The sequence below is a fragment of the Piliocolobus tephrosceles genome, chromosome 12 (assembly GCF_002776525.5).
Source record: "Piliocolobus tephrosceles isolate RC106 chromosome 12, ASM277652v3, whole genome shotgun sequence".
In the NCBI taxonomy this organism is placed as follows: Eukaryota; Metazoa; Chordata; class Mammalia; order Primates; family Cercopithecidae; genus Piliocolobus; species Piliocolobus tephrosceles.
In genome coordinates, this window is record NC_045445.1 from 20,146,466 (window position 1) to 20,161,887 (window position 15,422).

Genomic DNA, 15,422 nt, shown 5'->3' on the forward strand with positions numbered 1-15,422 from the left:
AATGTTACTTCTACCTTTCCTATTTGAATGCCTTTCTTATGGCCTTATTGCCCTGGCTAGAACTTCCAATACTATATATAATATACTGTATATAGAATAGAAATAATGAATGGGGCATCTTTGTCTTCTTCCTGAAAGAGTAAAAGCTTTCAGTCTTTTGCCATTGAGCGTGGTGTTAGCTGTGGACTTTTCGTTATGGCCTTCATTATGTTGAGGTACTTTTGATGGCAGTAGTGTCCTGTCTGGAGCAGCTGCTGCAAAGACGCCAGCTACAGTGGGGGGTGCGTGGCTGGGGCTGTGCACTACATGGAGCTGCTGGGAGGCCAGCTGCAGCTGCAGACCCGGGCATCCCTGTGCTCTCAGGGGCCCAGGGAGCTCCCCTGCCCCCACAGGCTCAAAAGTGCCTGCTCCCACTGCCTAGCCTATCCCCACTCACAGCAACCACTCCAAGTTTGGAACAAAGTTGTGGCTGAACCTGGGCATTGTTACAACCCAGCCAGGTGTGCACGTGCTCGGAGCAGCACTGACACACCAGCGCCCTGCCACCTCAGCCCCCTCTGGACTTCGGATGCCAACAAGCATGGGAAGGAGGTAGAGGGGGGCTGAAGGGGGCTCAGTGCAGGACTACAGGCACCCCTTGGCACACACGGCCTGGGCACCCTGAACAGCAGCAGGAGGCAGACAGGCTCCTGGGCAGAAAGGGGCAGGTCTCTGGTGAAACCCCACCTTCAGGCCAGGGATGACCTGAAGCCTGGGGTCTGGGCTGCCAGTTCCGCAGACCAGAATGAGAATTTATGATGCTTTTTCTCGGCCCACCCATGGCCACTCAAGTACCAGTCAGCACACACTTCCTCCCCTCTGAAACCCATGAAAACTCCAGACTCAGCCAGACTCAGGAAGACAATGGGGACAACCTGCCTGCAGATAGGAGCTACCCACTCTGGGTCTCCTCTCTGCTGAGAGTTGCACTCATCAGGAGGACCCGCCTGGAAAAAAGAGCTACCCACTTTAGGTCTCCTGAGAGCTGTACTGTTGCTCAATAAAGCACCACTTCACCTTGCTCACCTTCCCGATGTCCATGTACCTCATTCTTCCTGGATGTGGGACAAGAACTCAACACCTGCCAAATGATGAAAGTAACAAAGCTGTAATACAAACAGGGCTGAAACACGCCCCTTGTCCATCACATTGCAGGTGATGAGAAGGAGAGAAGAGAGAAGGAGAGAAGAGAGAAGAAAAGAAGACGTGCCGCCCTTCGGGAAGCCCAGACTTAGAAACTCCCAAAGCCAGGGCTATGACACCCTCTTTGGGGCTCTATGGTTCCTGGTGCCACCATGTTTCCCAGTGCCCACAGTGGAAGCTGCTTGTGGTACACCTGATCCAACTGCAGCAGGGATCCAGCGCCTGTGCCAGGGCCTGGAGCTGCCTGCCCCACCACAGCAGTTGGTGTACCTGGCTGTGCACAGTAGCCAGACCCTATGCTTGCTCATTCACACACCCCTCACCACTCCATGCCTGGCTCACCCTTGGCAGGCACAGGATCTGGGCTGGTAGCACAAGCTGAGCACAGCCTGCCAGGCCGAGTGGGTGGAATGAACCCAGTGGGCCTGAGCAAAACTCAGGCAAAGGTGCTACCAGCCACAGAGGCTTCTGGCTGGAAAAGTGATACCCCAAGGATCCCATGACAATTTTCTTCTATTTCTAGTTTGCTGAGGGTTTTTACCATGAAAGGGTGTTAAATATTGTTAAATGTTTTCTCTGTACCTATCAAAGTGATTATGTGATTTTTATCTTTCATTCTAGTAATGTGGTTATTGCATTTATTGATTTGCATATATTGACCCACTCTTGCATCCCAGGGATAAATCCCACTTGGTCATGGTGTATAATCCTTGTAATGTGCTGTTGAATAATGTTTGATAGCATTTTGTTGCAGATTCTTGCATCAATATTCATTGTGGATATTTTTCTGTGGTTTTTCTTCTCTTGTAGTATCATTCTCTGGCTTTGGTATTAGAGTAATGCTAGCCTCATAGAATGATTTTGAAAATGTTCCCTCCTAAATCCTCCCTAACTCATTGTATGAGGCCAACATCATCCTGATACCAAAGCCTGCCAGAGACACAACAAAAAGAGAGAATTTTAGACTAATATCCCTAATGAACATCAATGCAAAAATCATCAATAAAATACTGGCAAATCGCATCCAGCAGCACATCAAAAAGCTTATCCACCATGATCAAGTGGGCTTCATCCCTGGGATGCAAGACTGGTTCAACATACACAAATCAATAAATGTAATCCAGCATATAAACCGAACCAAAGACAAAAACCACATGATTATCTCAATAGATGCAGAAAAAGGCTTTTGACAAAATTCAACAGCCCTTCATGCTAAAATCTCTCAACTTGATATTGATGGAAAGTATCTCAAAATGATAAGAGCTATTTATGACAAACCCACAGCCAATATCATACTGAATGGGCAAAAACTGGAAGCATCCCCTTTTAAAACTGGCACAAGACAGGGATGCCCCCTCTCACCACTCCTATTCAACATAGTGTTGGAAGTTCTGGCCAGGGCAATCAGGCAGGCAAAAGAAATAAAGGGTATGCAATTAGGAAAAGAGGAAGTCAAATTGTCCCTGTTTGCAGATGACATGATTGTATATTTAGAAAACCCCATCGTCTCAGCCCAAAATCTCCTTAATCTGATAAGCAACTTCAGCAAAGTCTCAGGATACAAAATCCATGTGCAAAAATCACAAGCATTCTTATACACCAATAACAGATCAACAGAGAGCCAAATCATGAGTGAACTCCCATTCACAATTGCTTCAAAGAGAATAAAATACCTAGGAATCCAACTTACAAGGGATGTAAAGGACCTCTTCAAGGAGAACTACAAACCACTGCTCAAGGAAATAAAAGAGGGCACAAACAAATGGAAGAACATTCCATGCTCATGGATAGGAAGAATCAATCTCATGAAAATGGCCATACTGCCCAAGGTAATTTATAGATTCAGTGCCATCCCCATCAAGCTACCAATGACTTTCTTCACAGAATTGGAAACAACTACTTTAAAGTTCATATGGAACCAAAAAAGAGCCCACATTGCCAAGACAACCCTAAGCCAAAAGAACAAAGCCGGAGGCATCAAACTATCTGACTTCAAACTATACTACAAGGCTACAGTAACCAAAACAGCATGGTACTGGTGCCAAAACAGAGATATAGACCAATGGAACAGAACAGAGTCCTCAGAAATAACACCATACATCTACAACCATCTGATCTTTGACAAACCTGACAAAAACAAGAAATGGGGAAAGGATTCCCTATTTAATAAATGGTACTGGGAAAACTGTCTAGCCATATATGGAAAGCTGAAACTGGATCCCTTCCTTACACTTTATACAAAAATTAATTCAAGATGGATTAGAGACTTAAATGTTAGACCGAAAACCATCAAAACCCTAGAAGAAAACCTAGGCAATATCATTCAGGACATAGGCATGGGCAAGGACTTCATGTCTAAAACACCAAAAGCAATGGCAACAAAAGCCGAAATTGACAAATGGGATCTAATTAAACTAAAGAGCTTCTGCACAGCAAAAGAAATTACCATCAGAGTGAACAGGCAACCTACAGAATGGGAGAAAATTTTTGCAATCTACTCATCTGACAAAGGGCTAATATCCAGAACCTACAAAGAACTCAAACAAATTTACAAGAAAAAACCCCATAAAAAAGTGGGCAAAGTATATGAACAGACACTTCTCAAAAGAAGGCATGTAGCCAACAGACACATGAAAAAATAGTCATCATCACTGGCCATCAGAGAAATGCAAATCTTTTAAAACCACAATGAGATACCATCTCACACCAGTTAGGATGGCGATCATTAAAAAGTCAGGAAATGACAGGTGCTGGAGAGGATGTGGACAAATAGGAACGCTTTTACACTGTTGGTGGGACTGTAAACTAGTTCAACCATTGTGGAAGACAGTGTGGCGATTCCTCAAGGATCTAGAACTAGAAATTTGACCCAGCCATCCCATTACTGGGTATATACCCAAAGGATTATAAATCATGCTGCTATAAAGACACAAACACACATATGTTTATTGCAGCACTATTCACAATAGCAAAGACTTGGAACCAACCCAAATGTCCATCAATGATAGACTGGATTAAGAAAATGTGGCACATATACACCATGGAATACTATGCAGTCTTAAAAAAGGATGATTTCATGTCCTTTGTAGGGACATGGATGTAACTGGAAGCCATCATTCTCAGCAAACTATCACAAGAACAGAAAACCAAACACCACATGTTCTCACTCATAGGTGGGAATTGAACAATGAGAACGTTTGGACTCTGGAAGGGAAACATCACACACTGGGGCCTATTATGGGGAAGGGGGAGTGGGGAGGGATGGCATTGGGAGTTAGACCTGACGTAAATGATGAGTTGATGGGTGCTGATGAGTTGATGGGTGCAGCACACCAACGTGGCACAAGTATATATATGTAACAAACCTGCACGTTGTGCACATGTACACTAAAACTTAAAGTATTTTTAAAAAAAAGAACTTAAAGTATGATAAAAAATAAAAATTAAAAAAAAGAAAATGTTCCCTCCTCAATTGTGGGGAAGAGTTTGAGAAGGATTTGTGTTAATGCTTCTTTAAATATTTGGTTGAATTCACCAGTAAAGCCAACTCATCCTGGGTTTTCCTTTTTCTGGTGGTGGTGGGAGGTGGGGGGTGGCTTATTACTGATTCAATCTCCTTACTAGTTATAAGCATATTAAGATTTTCTATTTATTTATGATTCAGTCTTTGTGACTGTGTTAGTCCATTTGAGTTACTATAAAGGAATACCTGAGACTGGGTAATTTATAAAGAAAAGATGTTTCTTCTTCTGATTCATGGTTCTGCAAGCTGTGCAAACATGGCGCCAACATCTGCTTGGCTCCTGGTGAGGGCCTCAGAAAGCTTACAATCATGGTAGAAGGCAAAGAAGGAGCAGGAACATCACATGGTGAGAGAGGAAAAGAGAGAGAGGGGAGTTTCCAGGCTCTTTTTAAACAACCAACTTTCACATAAACCAATAGAGTGTGAACTCACTCTTTACCATGGGGAGAGCACCAAACCATTCCTGAGGAATTCACCCCCATGGCCCAAACCTCTCCTACCAGGCCCCACTTCCAACACTGTGAATCATATTTCAACACGAGATTTGGAAGGCACAAGTATCCAAACCCTATCAGTGGGCTGTGTGTTTCCAGGAATTTTTCAGTTTTATATAGGTTATTCAATTTGTGAATGTACAAGTGTTCTGAGTACATGCTTATAATTCTTTTTATTATTATAAAGTCAGTAGTAATGTCCACTTTTTCATTTCTGATTTTAGTTATGTGAGTCTCTCTTTTCTTCTTCTTAGTCATTGTAGCCAAAGATTTTTCAATTTTGTTGATCTTTCAAAAAAACAAACTTAATTTTGTTGAGTTTTCTATTATTTTTCTATTCTGTATTTTACTTATCTTTTATTTAATCACTATTTTTGTAGTCTACTACTACTAGTCTCAAAATATTTTCCAGTTTCCCCTATCATTTATTTTTTGATCAATTGGGTGTTTGAGTGTGCTGTTTAAATTCTTATACTTGTGATGTTTACAGTTTTAATTTGGCATAATAATGTCCAATTTCATTTCATTGTGAACAGAAAATACATTTTATATAATTTCACTCTTTTTAAATTTATTAAGACTTGTTTTGTGGCCTGACATGTGTTCCATCCTGGAGAATATTCATGTGCGCTTGAGAAAAATGCACAACCTGCAGTTGTTGGATAGAGTGTTCTATGCATATCTGTTAGGTACAATTGGTCTATAGTTTTGTTCAAGTCTTATATTTCCTTATCAACCATTTGTGTGGTAGTTCCTTATCCAATTTTTAAATTGAGTTATTTGTCTTTATGTTATAAATATGTAATAATTCTGTATCTATTCTGGATACAAGTCACATATCAGATATATGGTTTGAAATTTTTTCTGCTATTCAGTGGGCTGTCTCTTCACTTTATTGTAGGTATTCTTTGATATATTTTTGTTGCTTATGCTCTTGGCATCATATCTAAGAAACTATTGCCTAATCTAATGTCATAAAGATATTGGCCTATATTCTAAGATTTTTACAGTTATAGATCTTACATTTAGCTTTTTGATCTATTTGACATATTTCGTGTATCATGTTACGTAGGGATACAAATTCTTCTTCTTTTTTTTTTTGCATGTGAACATCCAGTTGTCTAAGTACATTTATAGAAATTCTATTCTTTCACCATGGATTTTTCCATGCACCATTGTCAAACTAGGCAGTTTCTGGCTGGGAGGACCAAAATGGTCATCACAGAAATCCAGAATGTGTCAGGGAGATCGTGGAGTGGAAAGTGCTTGAAGAAGAGACAAGTAAAGTATTTATGAACTTCTAGGCATAACCTTGACCTGCACATGCATGGATCAGGTACAGTTAACATAACAGGAGACTTTGTTTTTTTATTATTATTATTATTATACTTTAAGTTCTAGGGTACATGTGCATAACGGGCAGGTTTGTTACATATGTATACTTGTGCCATGTTGGTGTGCTGTACCCATCAACTCGTCAGCACCCATCAACTCATCATTTATATCAGGTATAACTCCCAATGCAATCCCTCCTCCCCCCCGCCATGATAGGCCCCAGTGTGTGATATTCCCCTTCCTGAGTCCAAGTGATCTCATTGTTCAGTTCCCACCTATGAGTGAGAACATACGGTGTTTGGTTTTCTGTTCTTGTGATAGTTTGCTAAGAATGATGGTTTCCAGCTGCATCCATGTCCCTACAAAGGACACAAACTCATCCTTTTTTATGGCTGCATAGTATTCCATGGTGTATATGTGCCACATTTTCTTAATCCAGTCTGTCACTGATGGACATTTGGGTTGATTCCAAGTCTTTGCTATTGTGAATAGTGCCGCAATAAACATATGTGTGCGTGTGTTTTTATAGCAGCATGATTTATGATCCTTTGGGTATATACCCAGTAATGGGATGCCTGGGTCATATGGTACTTCTAGTTCTAGATCCTTGAGGAATCGCCATACTGTTTTCCATAATGGTTGAACTAGTTTACAATCCCACCAACAGTGTAAAAGTGTTCCTATTTCTCCACATCCTCTCCAGCACCTATTGTTTCCTGACTTTTTAATGATCGCCATTCTAACTGGTGTGAGATGGTATCTCATTGTGGTTTTGATTTGCATTTCTCTGATGGTGAGTGATGATGAGCATTTTTTCATGTGTCTGTTGGCTGTATGAATGTCTTCTTAGCCCGCATTGCCAAGACAATCCTAAGTCAAAAGAACAAAGCTGGAGGCATCACGCTACCTGACTTCAAACTATACTACAAGGCTACAGTAACCAAAACAGCATGGTACTGGTACCAAAACAGAGATATAGACCAATGGAACAGAACAGAGTCCTCAGAAATAATACCACACATCTACAGCCATCTGATCTTTGACAAACCTGAGAGAAACAAGAAATGGGGAAAGGACTCCCTATTTAATAAATGGTGCTGGGAAAATTGGCTAGCCATAAGTAGAAAGCTGAAACTGGATCCTTTCCTTACTCCTTATACGAAGGTTAATTCAAGATAGATTAGAGACTTAAATGTTAGTCCTATTACCATAAAAACCCTAGAAGAAAATCTAGGTAGTACCATTCAGGACATAGGCATGGGCAAGGACTTCATGTCTAAAACACCAAAAGCAACGACAGCAAAAGCCAAAATTGACAAATGGGATCTAATTAAACTAAAGAGCTTCTGCACAGCAAAAGAAACTACCATCAGAGTGAACAGGCAACCTACAGAATGGGAGAAAATTGTTGCAATCTACCCATCTGACAAAGGGCTAATTTCCAGAATCTACAAAGAACTCAAACAAATATACAAGAAAAAAACAACCCCATCACAAAGTGGGCAAAGGATATGAACAGACATTTCTCAAAAGAAGACATTCATACAGCCAACAGACACATGAAAAAATGCTCATCATCACTCGCCATCAGAGAAATGCAAATCAAAACCACAATGAGATACCATCTCACACCAGTTAGAATGGCAATCATTAAAAAATCAGGAAACAACAGGTGTTGGAGAGGATGTGGAGAAATAGGAACACTTTTACACTGTTGGTGGGATTGTAAACTAGTTCAACCATTATGGAGAACAGTATGGCAATTCCTCAAGGATCTAGAACTAGATGTACCATATGACCCAGCCATCCCACTACTGGGTATATACCCAAAGGATTATAAATTATTCTACTACAAAGACACATGCACACGTATGTTTATTGCGGCACTATTCACAATAGCAAAGACTTGGAATCAACCCAAATGTCCATCAGTGACAGACTGGATTAAGAAAATGTGGCACATATACACCATGGAATACTATGCAGCCATAAAAAAGGATGAGTTTGCATCCTTTGTAGGGACATGGATGCAGCTGGAAACCATCATTCTTAGCAAACTATCACAAGAAGAGAAAACCAAACACCGCATGTTCTCACTCATAGGTGGGAACTGAACAATGAGCTCACTTGGACTCGGGAAGGGGAACATCACACACTGGGGCCTATCATGGGGAGGGGGGAGGGGGGAGGGATTGCATTGGGGAGTTATACCTGATATAAATGATGAATTGATGGGTGCTGACGAGTTGATGGGTGCAGCACACCAACATGGCACATGTATACATATGTAACAAACCTGCACGTTATGCACATGTACCCTAGAACTTAAAGTATAATAAAAAAATAAATTAATTAAAAAAAAATGCAAGAAGAGAGAGACGAATTAGAGAAGGAATTGTTAAGCAAAAAGGAACCAGAACTTAACAACTTGGAATATTCTCAGCCTATCCATATTGCAAAAAATGAAACTTGTCCTGAAGAGAACACTAACCCTACAGCTGGACAACCGTTTGATGAAGAGATTGTGGGTGGAACTCATGAGTTTAATCAGCCATCTCAGCAGAAGCCAGGAATAGAAGTGGGATTATATGAGCAAAAACACCACTAGTTTGAACTAAAGGAGACAGAGAAAGCTACACAGAATGAAGGGAGACTTTTGAAGTTCTTGGATTCTCAGGAGCAGAACATTTAGCTTTTTGGCTGCTAATTGCACTGTTATTCAAGGAAAAATAAGAATAACCATGAAGGCATTTATAGATAATCAGGGCTGACACTTCTACCATAGGCCCATGGGGCAAAGCTGTTTCTACCTCAGTTTCAAAGGGTGATACCACCTCTCCAGTTTCAGTGGGCCAGGATGACCCTGCCCTGTTCCTCAGGGGCAAGGCAGCCTTTATAGACAATCCTTTGAGCTGGACCCTCTCTGATAACTGAAGGGGCAGGGCCCTAGCAGAGCCATGAAAGTGACACTGCCACCCAAGTGGTGGGTAGAGTGTTGAACCAAAGAGATTATTGAGCCTTAAGATCTCATGGAATTCACCTTGCTAGGTTTTGGACTTGCTTGGGACTCATTAGCCCTTTCTTTCTTCTGATTTCTTTCTTTTGGAATGGGAATGTCTATCCTATGCCTCTGTCACCATTGTATTTTAGAAGCACATAACTAGTCTGGTTTCATAGGTTCACAGCTAGAGAAGAATTTTGTCTCTGGATGAATCTTACCTTGAGTCTCACCAATATATAATTTATATGATATTTAGATAAGACTTTGGACTTTAGACTTTAAGAGTTGATGCTGGAAAGAGTGAAGACTTTGGGGACTGTTGGAATGGAATGAATGCATTTTACATGTGAGAAAACATAAATTTGGGGCAAACCAGAGGGGTTAAAACTCTCTCTTTAACTAAACTTTAGACAGGCTCCTCTAAGCCCTCTTTTTGACCTCATCCTTGCTAAGTCTAATTTTAGCAAGAGTTTAGCTTAAGTCACCTTAGTGAGAATCCCCGGCTCTTGATATCCAATCACCTTCAATATCTGATTACACTCTTCTTCCCCACCCTTGATATCTGATCAGTCCAGCCTGCCTTTAGCAAGAATCTTGTTAAGTTGGTTTAACAAGAATTCACCTACCCTTGACGTATCTTCTTAGTAATTTTTCATCCATTGACCACTTCACTCTGCTCCTTGACTACAAATCCTCTTGCCTTTACTGCATTTAGAATTGAGCCCAGGCCAGTGCAGTGGCTCACAGCTGGGGGTTGTGGCAGGAGCCTGTAATCCCAGCTATTCAGGAGGCTGAGGCAGGAGAATCGCTTGAACCCAGGAGGCGGAGGTTGCAGTGAGCCTAGATCGTGCCACTGCAGTCTAGCCTGGACAACAGAGTGAGACTCTGCCTTAAAAAAGAATTGAGCCCAGTTCTATTCTGAGGTCTCTTTGCCCCAGTGCAATAGTTCCTGAATAATATCTGCTTTACCTCTTTCACTACTGTCCAGCTCTGGTTCTGTTTAGCAAATTCTATAGACTGAATTTTGTCCCCCTACCTACTAAAACTCATATGTTGAAGCCCTAACCCCCAATTTGACAGTATCTGGAGATAGGGTCTTTTGGAGGTAATTAAGGTTAAATGAGGTCATAAGGGTGGGTCCCAAACACGATAGGATGTGTCCTTATAAAAAGAGATCTTTCCAAGTCCCGCTGCCATGTGAGGACACAGTGAGAAGGCAGACATCTGAAAGCCAGGAAGTGAGCCCTCACCAGAAACTAACCCTGCCGGAAACTTGATCTTGGACTTCCAGCCTCCAGAATTGTGAGAAAATAAATGTCTATTGTTTCAGCCACCCAGTCTATGGTATTTTGTTATGGCAGTCCAAGGTGAGTGAGATAGCACCTCTATGTGTTTGAGGCTGAGGTGTATGCATGTGTGCAATCACATGCATTATTTCCAGAGCCCAGGTGCTAGAGGAAGTTGCTGTGGACTAGAGAAGCAGGCCTGAAGACACAGAGCCTGTGTAGCATGGTTATTAGGACTCTTGGTGAGTGAGGCAGAGTTGAGACCAAGGGTGGGAGAAAGACACTGCCACAAGCCTCTGCTTCTGCTGGGCTTTGTCCTGTTCTCTCTTTAGATCTCTTTCTCATTGGCAATGTGTGTAGCTTCCAAAGTGAGGTATAGGCTGTGGACATAGTCTATTGATTGTACCATAGCCCAACAAATAAATGTTACTGTATATTGTTAACTCCCTTTTCCCATCTCTACTTTATCTACTCAGGAAGCCTTAGTGTAGCTGTTTGGGTAGAGAGACAAAAACCAGATTCTTCCACAAGAAGCTTCTTGACCAGCAGGTGAAGAAATAATCCTTGCAAGAGCCCAGATCCAGCTTCTTGTGAGACAATGGCTGGGAAGAAATGATAGATGGGCCTGCAGAGGCCTACACGTCTGATTTTCATCAGTCCCTTCAGGATGTGCTAGGGTTTAAATGTGTCCTCCAAAAGTTCATGTGTTGGAAACTTAATTACCATTGTAACAGTATTCAGAGGTAGGCCCAGAGGAGGAGGGGCCGAAGGCGTAAAAAGGCACGCAGGCGCACTGCAGGGAGCATTGCCTGCCACCGCACACCTCACGCCGCGCACGCCACGCCACGCACGCCTCACGCCGCGCACGCCTCACGCCGCGCACGCCTCACGCCGCGCACGCCTCACGCCGCGCACGCCTCACGCCGCGCACGCCTCACGCCGCGCACGCCACGCCAGTCCTACACTCGGTCCTGAAGAATTATTTTTCTTCTCTGGAAGGTAAACATTTATAGCATTTATTTCCCAAATCTGGTAACATGGCAAAATATATCGGTCTAACTGAAGCTAACGAAGAACTCAAGGTCTTAATAGACCAGAACCAGACCAGTGGCTCCGTGGCCATTCACCCCTCCACCATAAACCCGCTCGGGAAGCAGCTCTTGCCGAAAACCTCTGGACAGTCCAATGTCAGTATTGACCAGCAAGTGGTAATTGGTATGCCTCTGAGACCGGCAGCATCAAACATCCCTGTGGGAGGAAGCCCAAGCCCACCCAACAGTCACTTTCCCTCTCAGAACCAGCCTTCCTGCTCCTCACCTCGGTGGGCCAGGCAGCACAACAGGAAAGGAGAGAATACCATGGGCCTGAGCCATCTTTCCATGAAGGTCTGGGAGACTGTGCAGAGGAAAGGGATCACTTCCTGCAAGGAAGTGGTGGGCGAGCTGGTCGCCAAGTTCAGAGCTGCCAGCGACCACGTCTCACCAAACGAGTCAGCTTGTGACGTGAATAACATAAAACGGCGCACCTACGATGCCTTAAACGTGCTGATGGCCATGAATGTCATCTCCAGGGAGAAAGAGAAGATCAAGTGGATTGGTCTGACCACCAACTCAGCTCAGAACTGTCAGAACTTACAGGTGGAAAGACAGAAGAGACTTGAAAGAATAAAGCAGAAACAGTCTGAACTTCAACAACTTATTCTACAGCAAATTGCCTTCAAGAACCTGGTACTGAGAAACCGGTATGTGGAGGAGCAGGTCAGTCGGCCGCTGCCGTCCAACTCAGTCATCCGCCTGCCCTTCATCGTCATCAGCACTAGCAAGAAGACCGTTATCAACTGCAGCATCTCTGACGACAAATTAGATTATCTGTTTAAGTTTGACAACGCATTTGAAATCCACGATGACAGGCAAGTGCTGATGTGGATGGGCATGACTTTTGGGCTAGAGTCCGGGAGCTGCTCTGCCGAAGACCTTAAAATGGCCAGAAGTTTGGTCCCAAAGGCTCTAGAGCCGTACGTGACAGAAATGGCTCAGGGAGCTTTTGGAGGTGTGTTCACGATGGCAGGTTCCACGTCTAATGGCATGCGGCCCTCTGCCAGTGACCTGACCAACGATATGGATGAGATGCCGGCCACAAGCTCCAATGGGTCTCACTACAGTGGCTCCAGAGTGGAGACCATAGCAGTCCAGGAGGAGGAGGAGGAGGAGGACAACAACGATGACGACTTCAATGAGAATGACGAGGATGACTGACGTCCTCTCCACTTCAAATTCAGCTTCGGGAAAACATTTAGGGAAAAGAAACTTTTTTTTGTTAAATGAGAGGTTTTCTGTTTCTTTTTTGCCTACTCTCAAGAAGATATTGGTAAGCTGTAGAATTTAGATGTGCACCTCTGATAAGCAAGGATTGTTTCGCGTATGATTAAGACGTGCTGTTGATGTGTGTTTTGATACCAGTGTGCTGACGCAGAGACTTTATTTACTTTTTAGGATTTTGTGTTTTCATTTTCTATTTTTCTTTAAATGCAGAGTTCATTGTTGCCCCTTAACAGTTTTTGCTGAGTTTAGTGAAGAAATTGTACTTCATCCACATCCATGAAAATAAAATGCTCTCCTGTTGTGCACAGTGAGTACCGAATGCCGTTTATTTGCCATGGGTTTGGATGGCACCCCCACTGATGCATAGCAAGACTCTGAGTTTTCCATTTGTTCAGTTGTGCAGTGTCCAGAGCCCCAAGCATATGACAGAATTCTATTTTCAGAACAATAAACACCATTAATCTTTTTAAAAAAACAAAAAAAAAGGTAGGGACTTTAGGAGATGATTAGGCCATGAGGGCTGTGCCCTCATCAATGGATTAGTGCTGTTATCATAGGAATAGACTTTTGATAGAAGGGTAATTTCAACCCTATTCCTCTCTCTGTCTTGAATGTTTGCTTGCCCTTCTGCCATGTTAGGACACAGCAGGAAGGTCTTCACTAGGTGTCAAACATATGCTGGCACCATGCCTTTGGAGTTCTCAGGATCCAGAACCATGAGCCAAATAAATCCGTTTATCTTTATAAATTACCCAGTCTGTTATAGGAGCAGAAAACGAACTAAGACAGGATGACTGAAGGCTCCCAGCTGGCAATCAAGGTACATCTATCTATGCAGGAATCATTTGCTGACTGGAAGCAAGATGAGTAGATTTTCCTTTTTCAAATCTGTGAGATAGAACAGTGGTGGAGCCTACAGCAGTGTCATGGTATGGTGAGAAGAAACTGGGTCAGAATCTAGGTAGCGAGATCTTGACTCATTAATATGAGAAAGTTGTACCAAAAGTGTGGCTGGGGGCAGCAGAGGGAGCTGTTGCTTCCTTCAAGCACAGTTTCACAAAGGGTCATCTTTCCAACCATATGCAGACCTGTCCAGAGTTCCAAGAAAAAATAGACACTAGAGTAATCACTGTGAAAGCAAGACTGTAAGACCCATAAGAGAGGGCAGGTAGTTAATTACAATGAGATACCACTTCACACCCATTAGAATGGCTATTATGATTATTATTTTGAGGTAAGGTCTCCCTCTATTGCCCAGGCCTGCAGTGCAGTGGAAAGATCATGGCTCACTGCAGCCTCAACCTTCCAGGCTCAATCAGTCCTCTCACCTCAGCCTCCCGAGTAGCTGGGACTACAGCTACTCCACACCTAGCTAATTTTTTTTGGTATTTTTTGTAGGGATGGGGTTTCACCATGTTGCCCAGGCTGGTCTCGAGCCCCTGAGCTCAAGCAATGCACCTACCTCAGCGTCCAAAAATGTTGGGATTATAGGTGTGAGCCACCACACGTGACCGTGACTGACTTCTTTTACTTAGCAAAGTGTTTCCAAGGTTCATCCATCTTGTAGCATGGATCAGTATTTCATTCCTTTTTATGGGTAACATTCCCTTGTATGTATGGATAGACTTTTTGTTTATCCAGTCATCTCTTGATGGACTTTTGGGTTGTTTCTACCTTTCGGCTGTTGCGAGTAACAATGCAGTGAACATTAGTATGCAAATATCTGTTCACGTCTCTGCTTTCAATTCTCTTGAGTATGTGTATATTTGGGAGTGGAATTACTGGGTCATATGGTAACAGTATATTAAGCCTTTTGAGGAATCCCCAGGCAGGTTTCCACAGAGGCTGTGAAATACTCACCAGCAACATACAAGACATCTAAGAGATGGTTTCGAGTAGTTTTGGGAGTAGAGAAGACATTACTAAGGTTACCTGTGTATAGTGATGGCACTGGCTGGTCCTTGTGTTTTTTTGAGTCAGTTTCTTTGTGTCCTGCCTGAAAACTTTTCCAAACCATGCTGAAAAACACATGCCTTTTTTTCCCCCCCATCAATTCTTAACATAGTTGCCCCACTTTGGAAGGCTTTCAGTTCCTAAAAATTTCTGAGGAACATTGGATCACTGAGAGGGCTGCTCCTCACCTCCAAGGGATATGCCACATAACTCCACTTGCCCTCCTTATCTGATGTGGACTCCATGAAAGGGTGGGCACTGCCATAGCCACTGTTCAGCCTTTGACCTGCCTTCCCCTTGGTGCTGGCACCTAGAGCATCCAAATGA

At 43.0% G+C, this 15,422-nt stretch overlaps 1 protein-coding gene across 1 annotated transcript; it reads left to right on the forward strand.

Moving 5' to 3' along the window:
* Positions 1-11,769: 11,769 nt before the first annotated feature.
* TFDP3 (transcription factor Dp family member 3) lies at positions 11,770-13,443 on the forward strand. Its single transcript, XM_023198761.1, has one exon. It carries the CDS (start codon positions 11,859-11,861, stop codon positions 13,074-13,076), a length of 1,218 nt encoding a protein of 405 aa, XP_023054529.1. The 5' UTR covers positions 11,770-11,858; the 3' UTR covers positions 13,077-13,443.
* The last annotated feature ends 1,979 nt before the right edge of the window (positions 13,444-15,422 follow it).

Excerpts from the sequence above, each read along its gene's own strand:
- TFDP3 (XM_023198761.1), top strand. The coding sequence starts at position 11,859 with ATGGCAAAATATATCGGTCTAACTGAAGCTAACGAAGAACTCAAGGTC.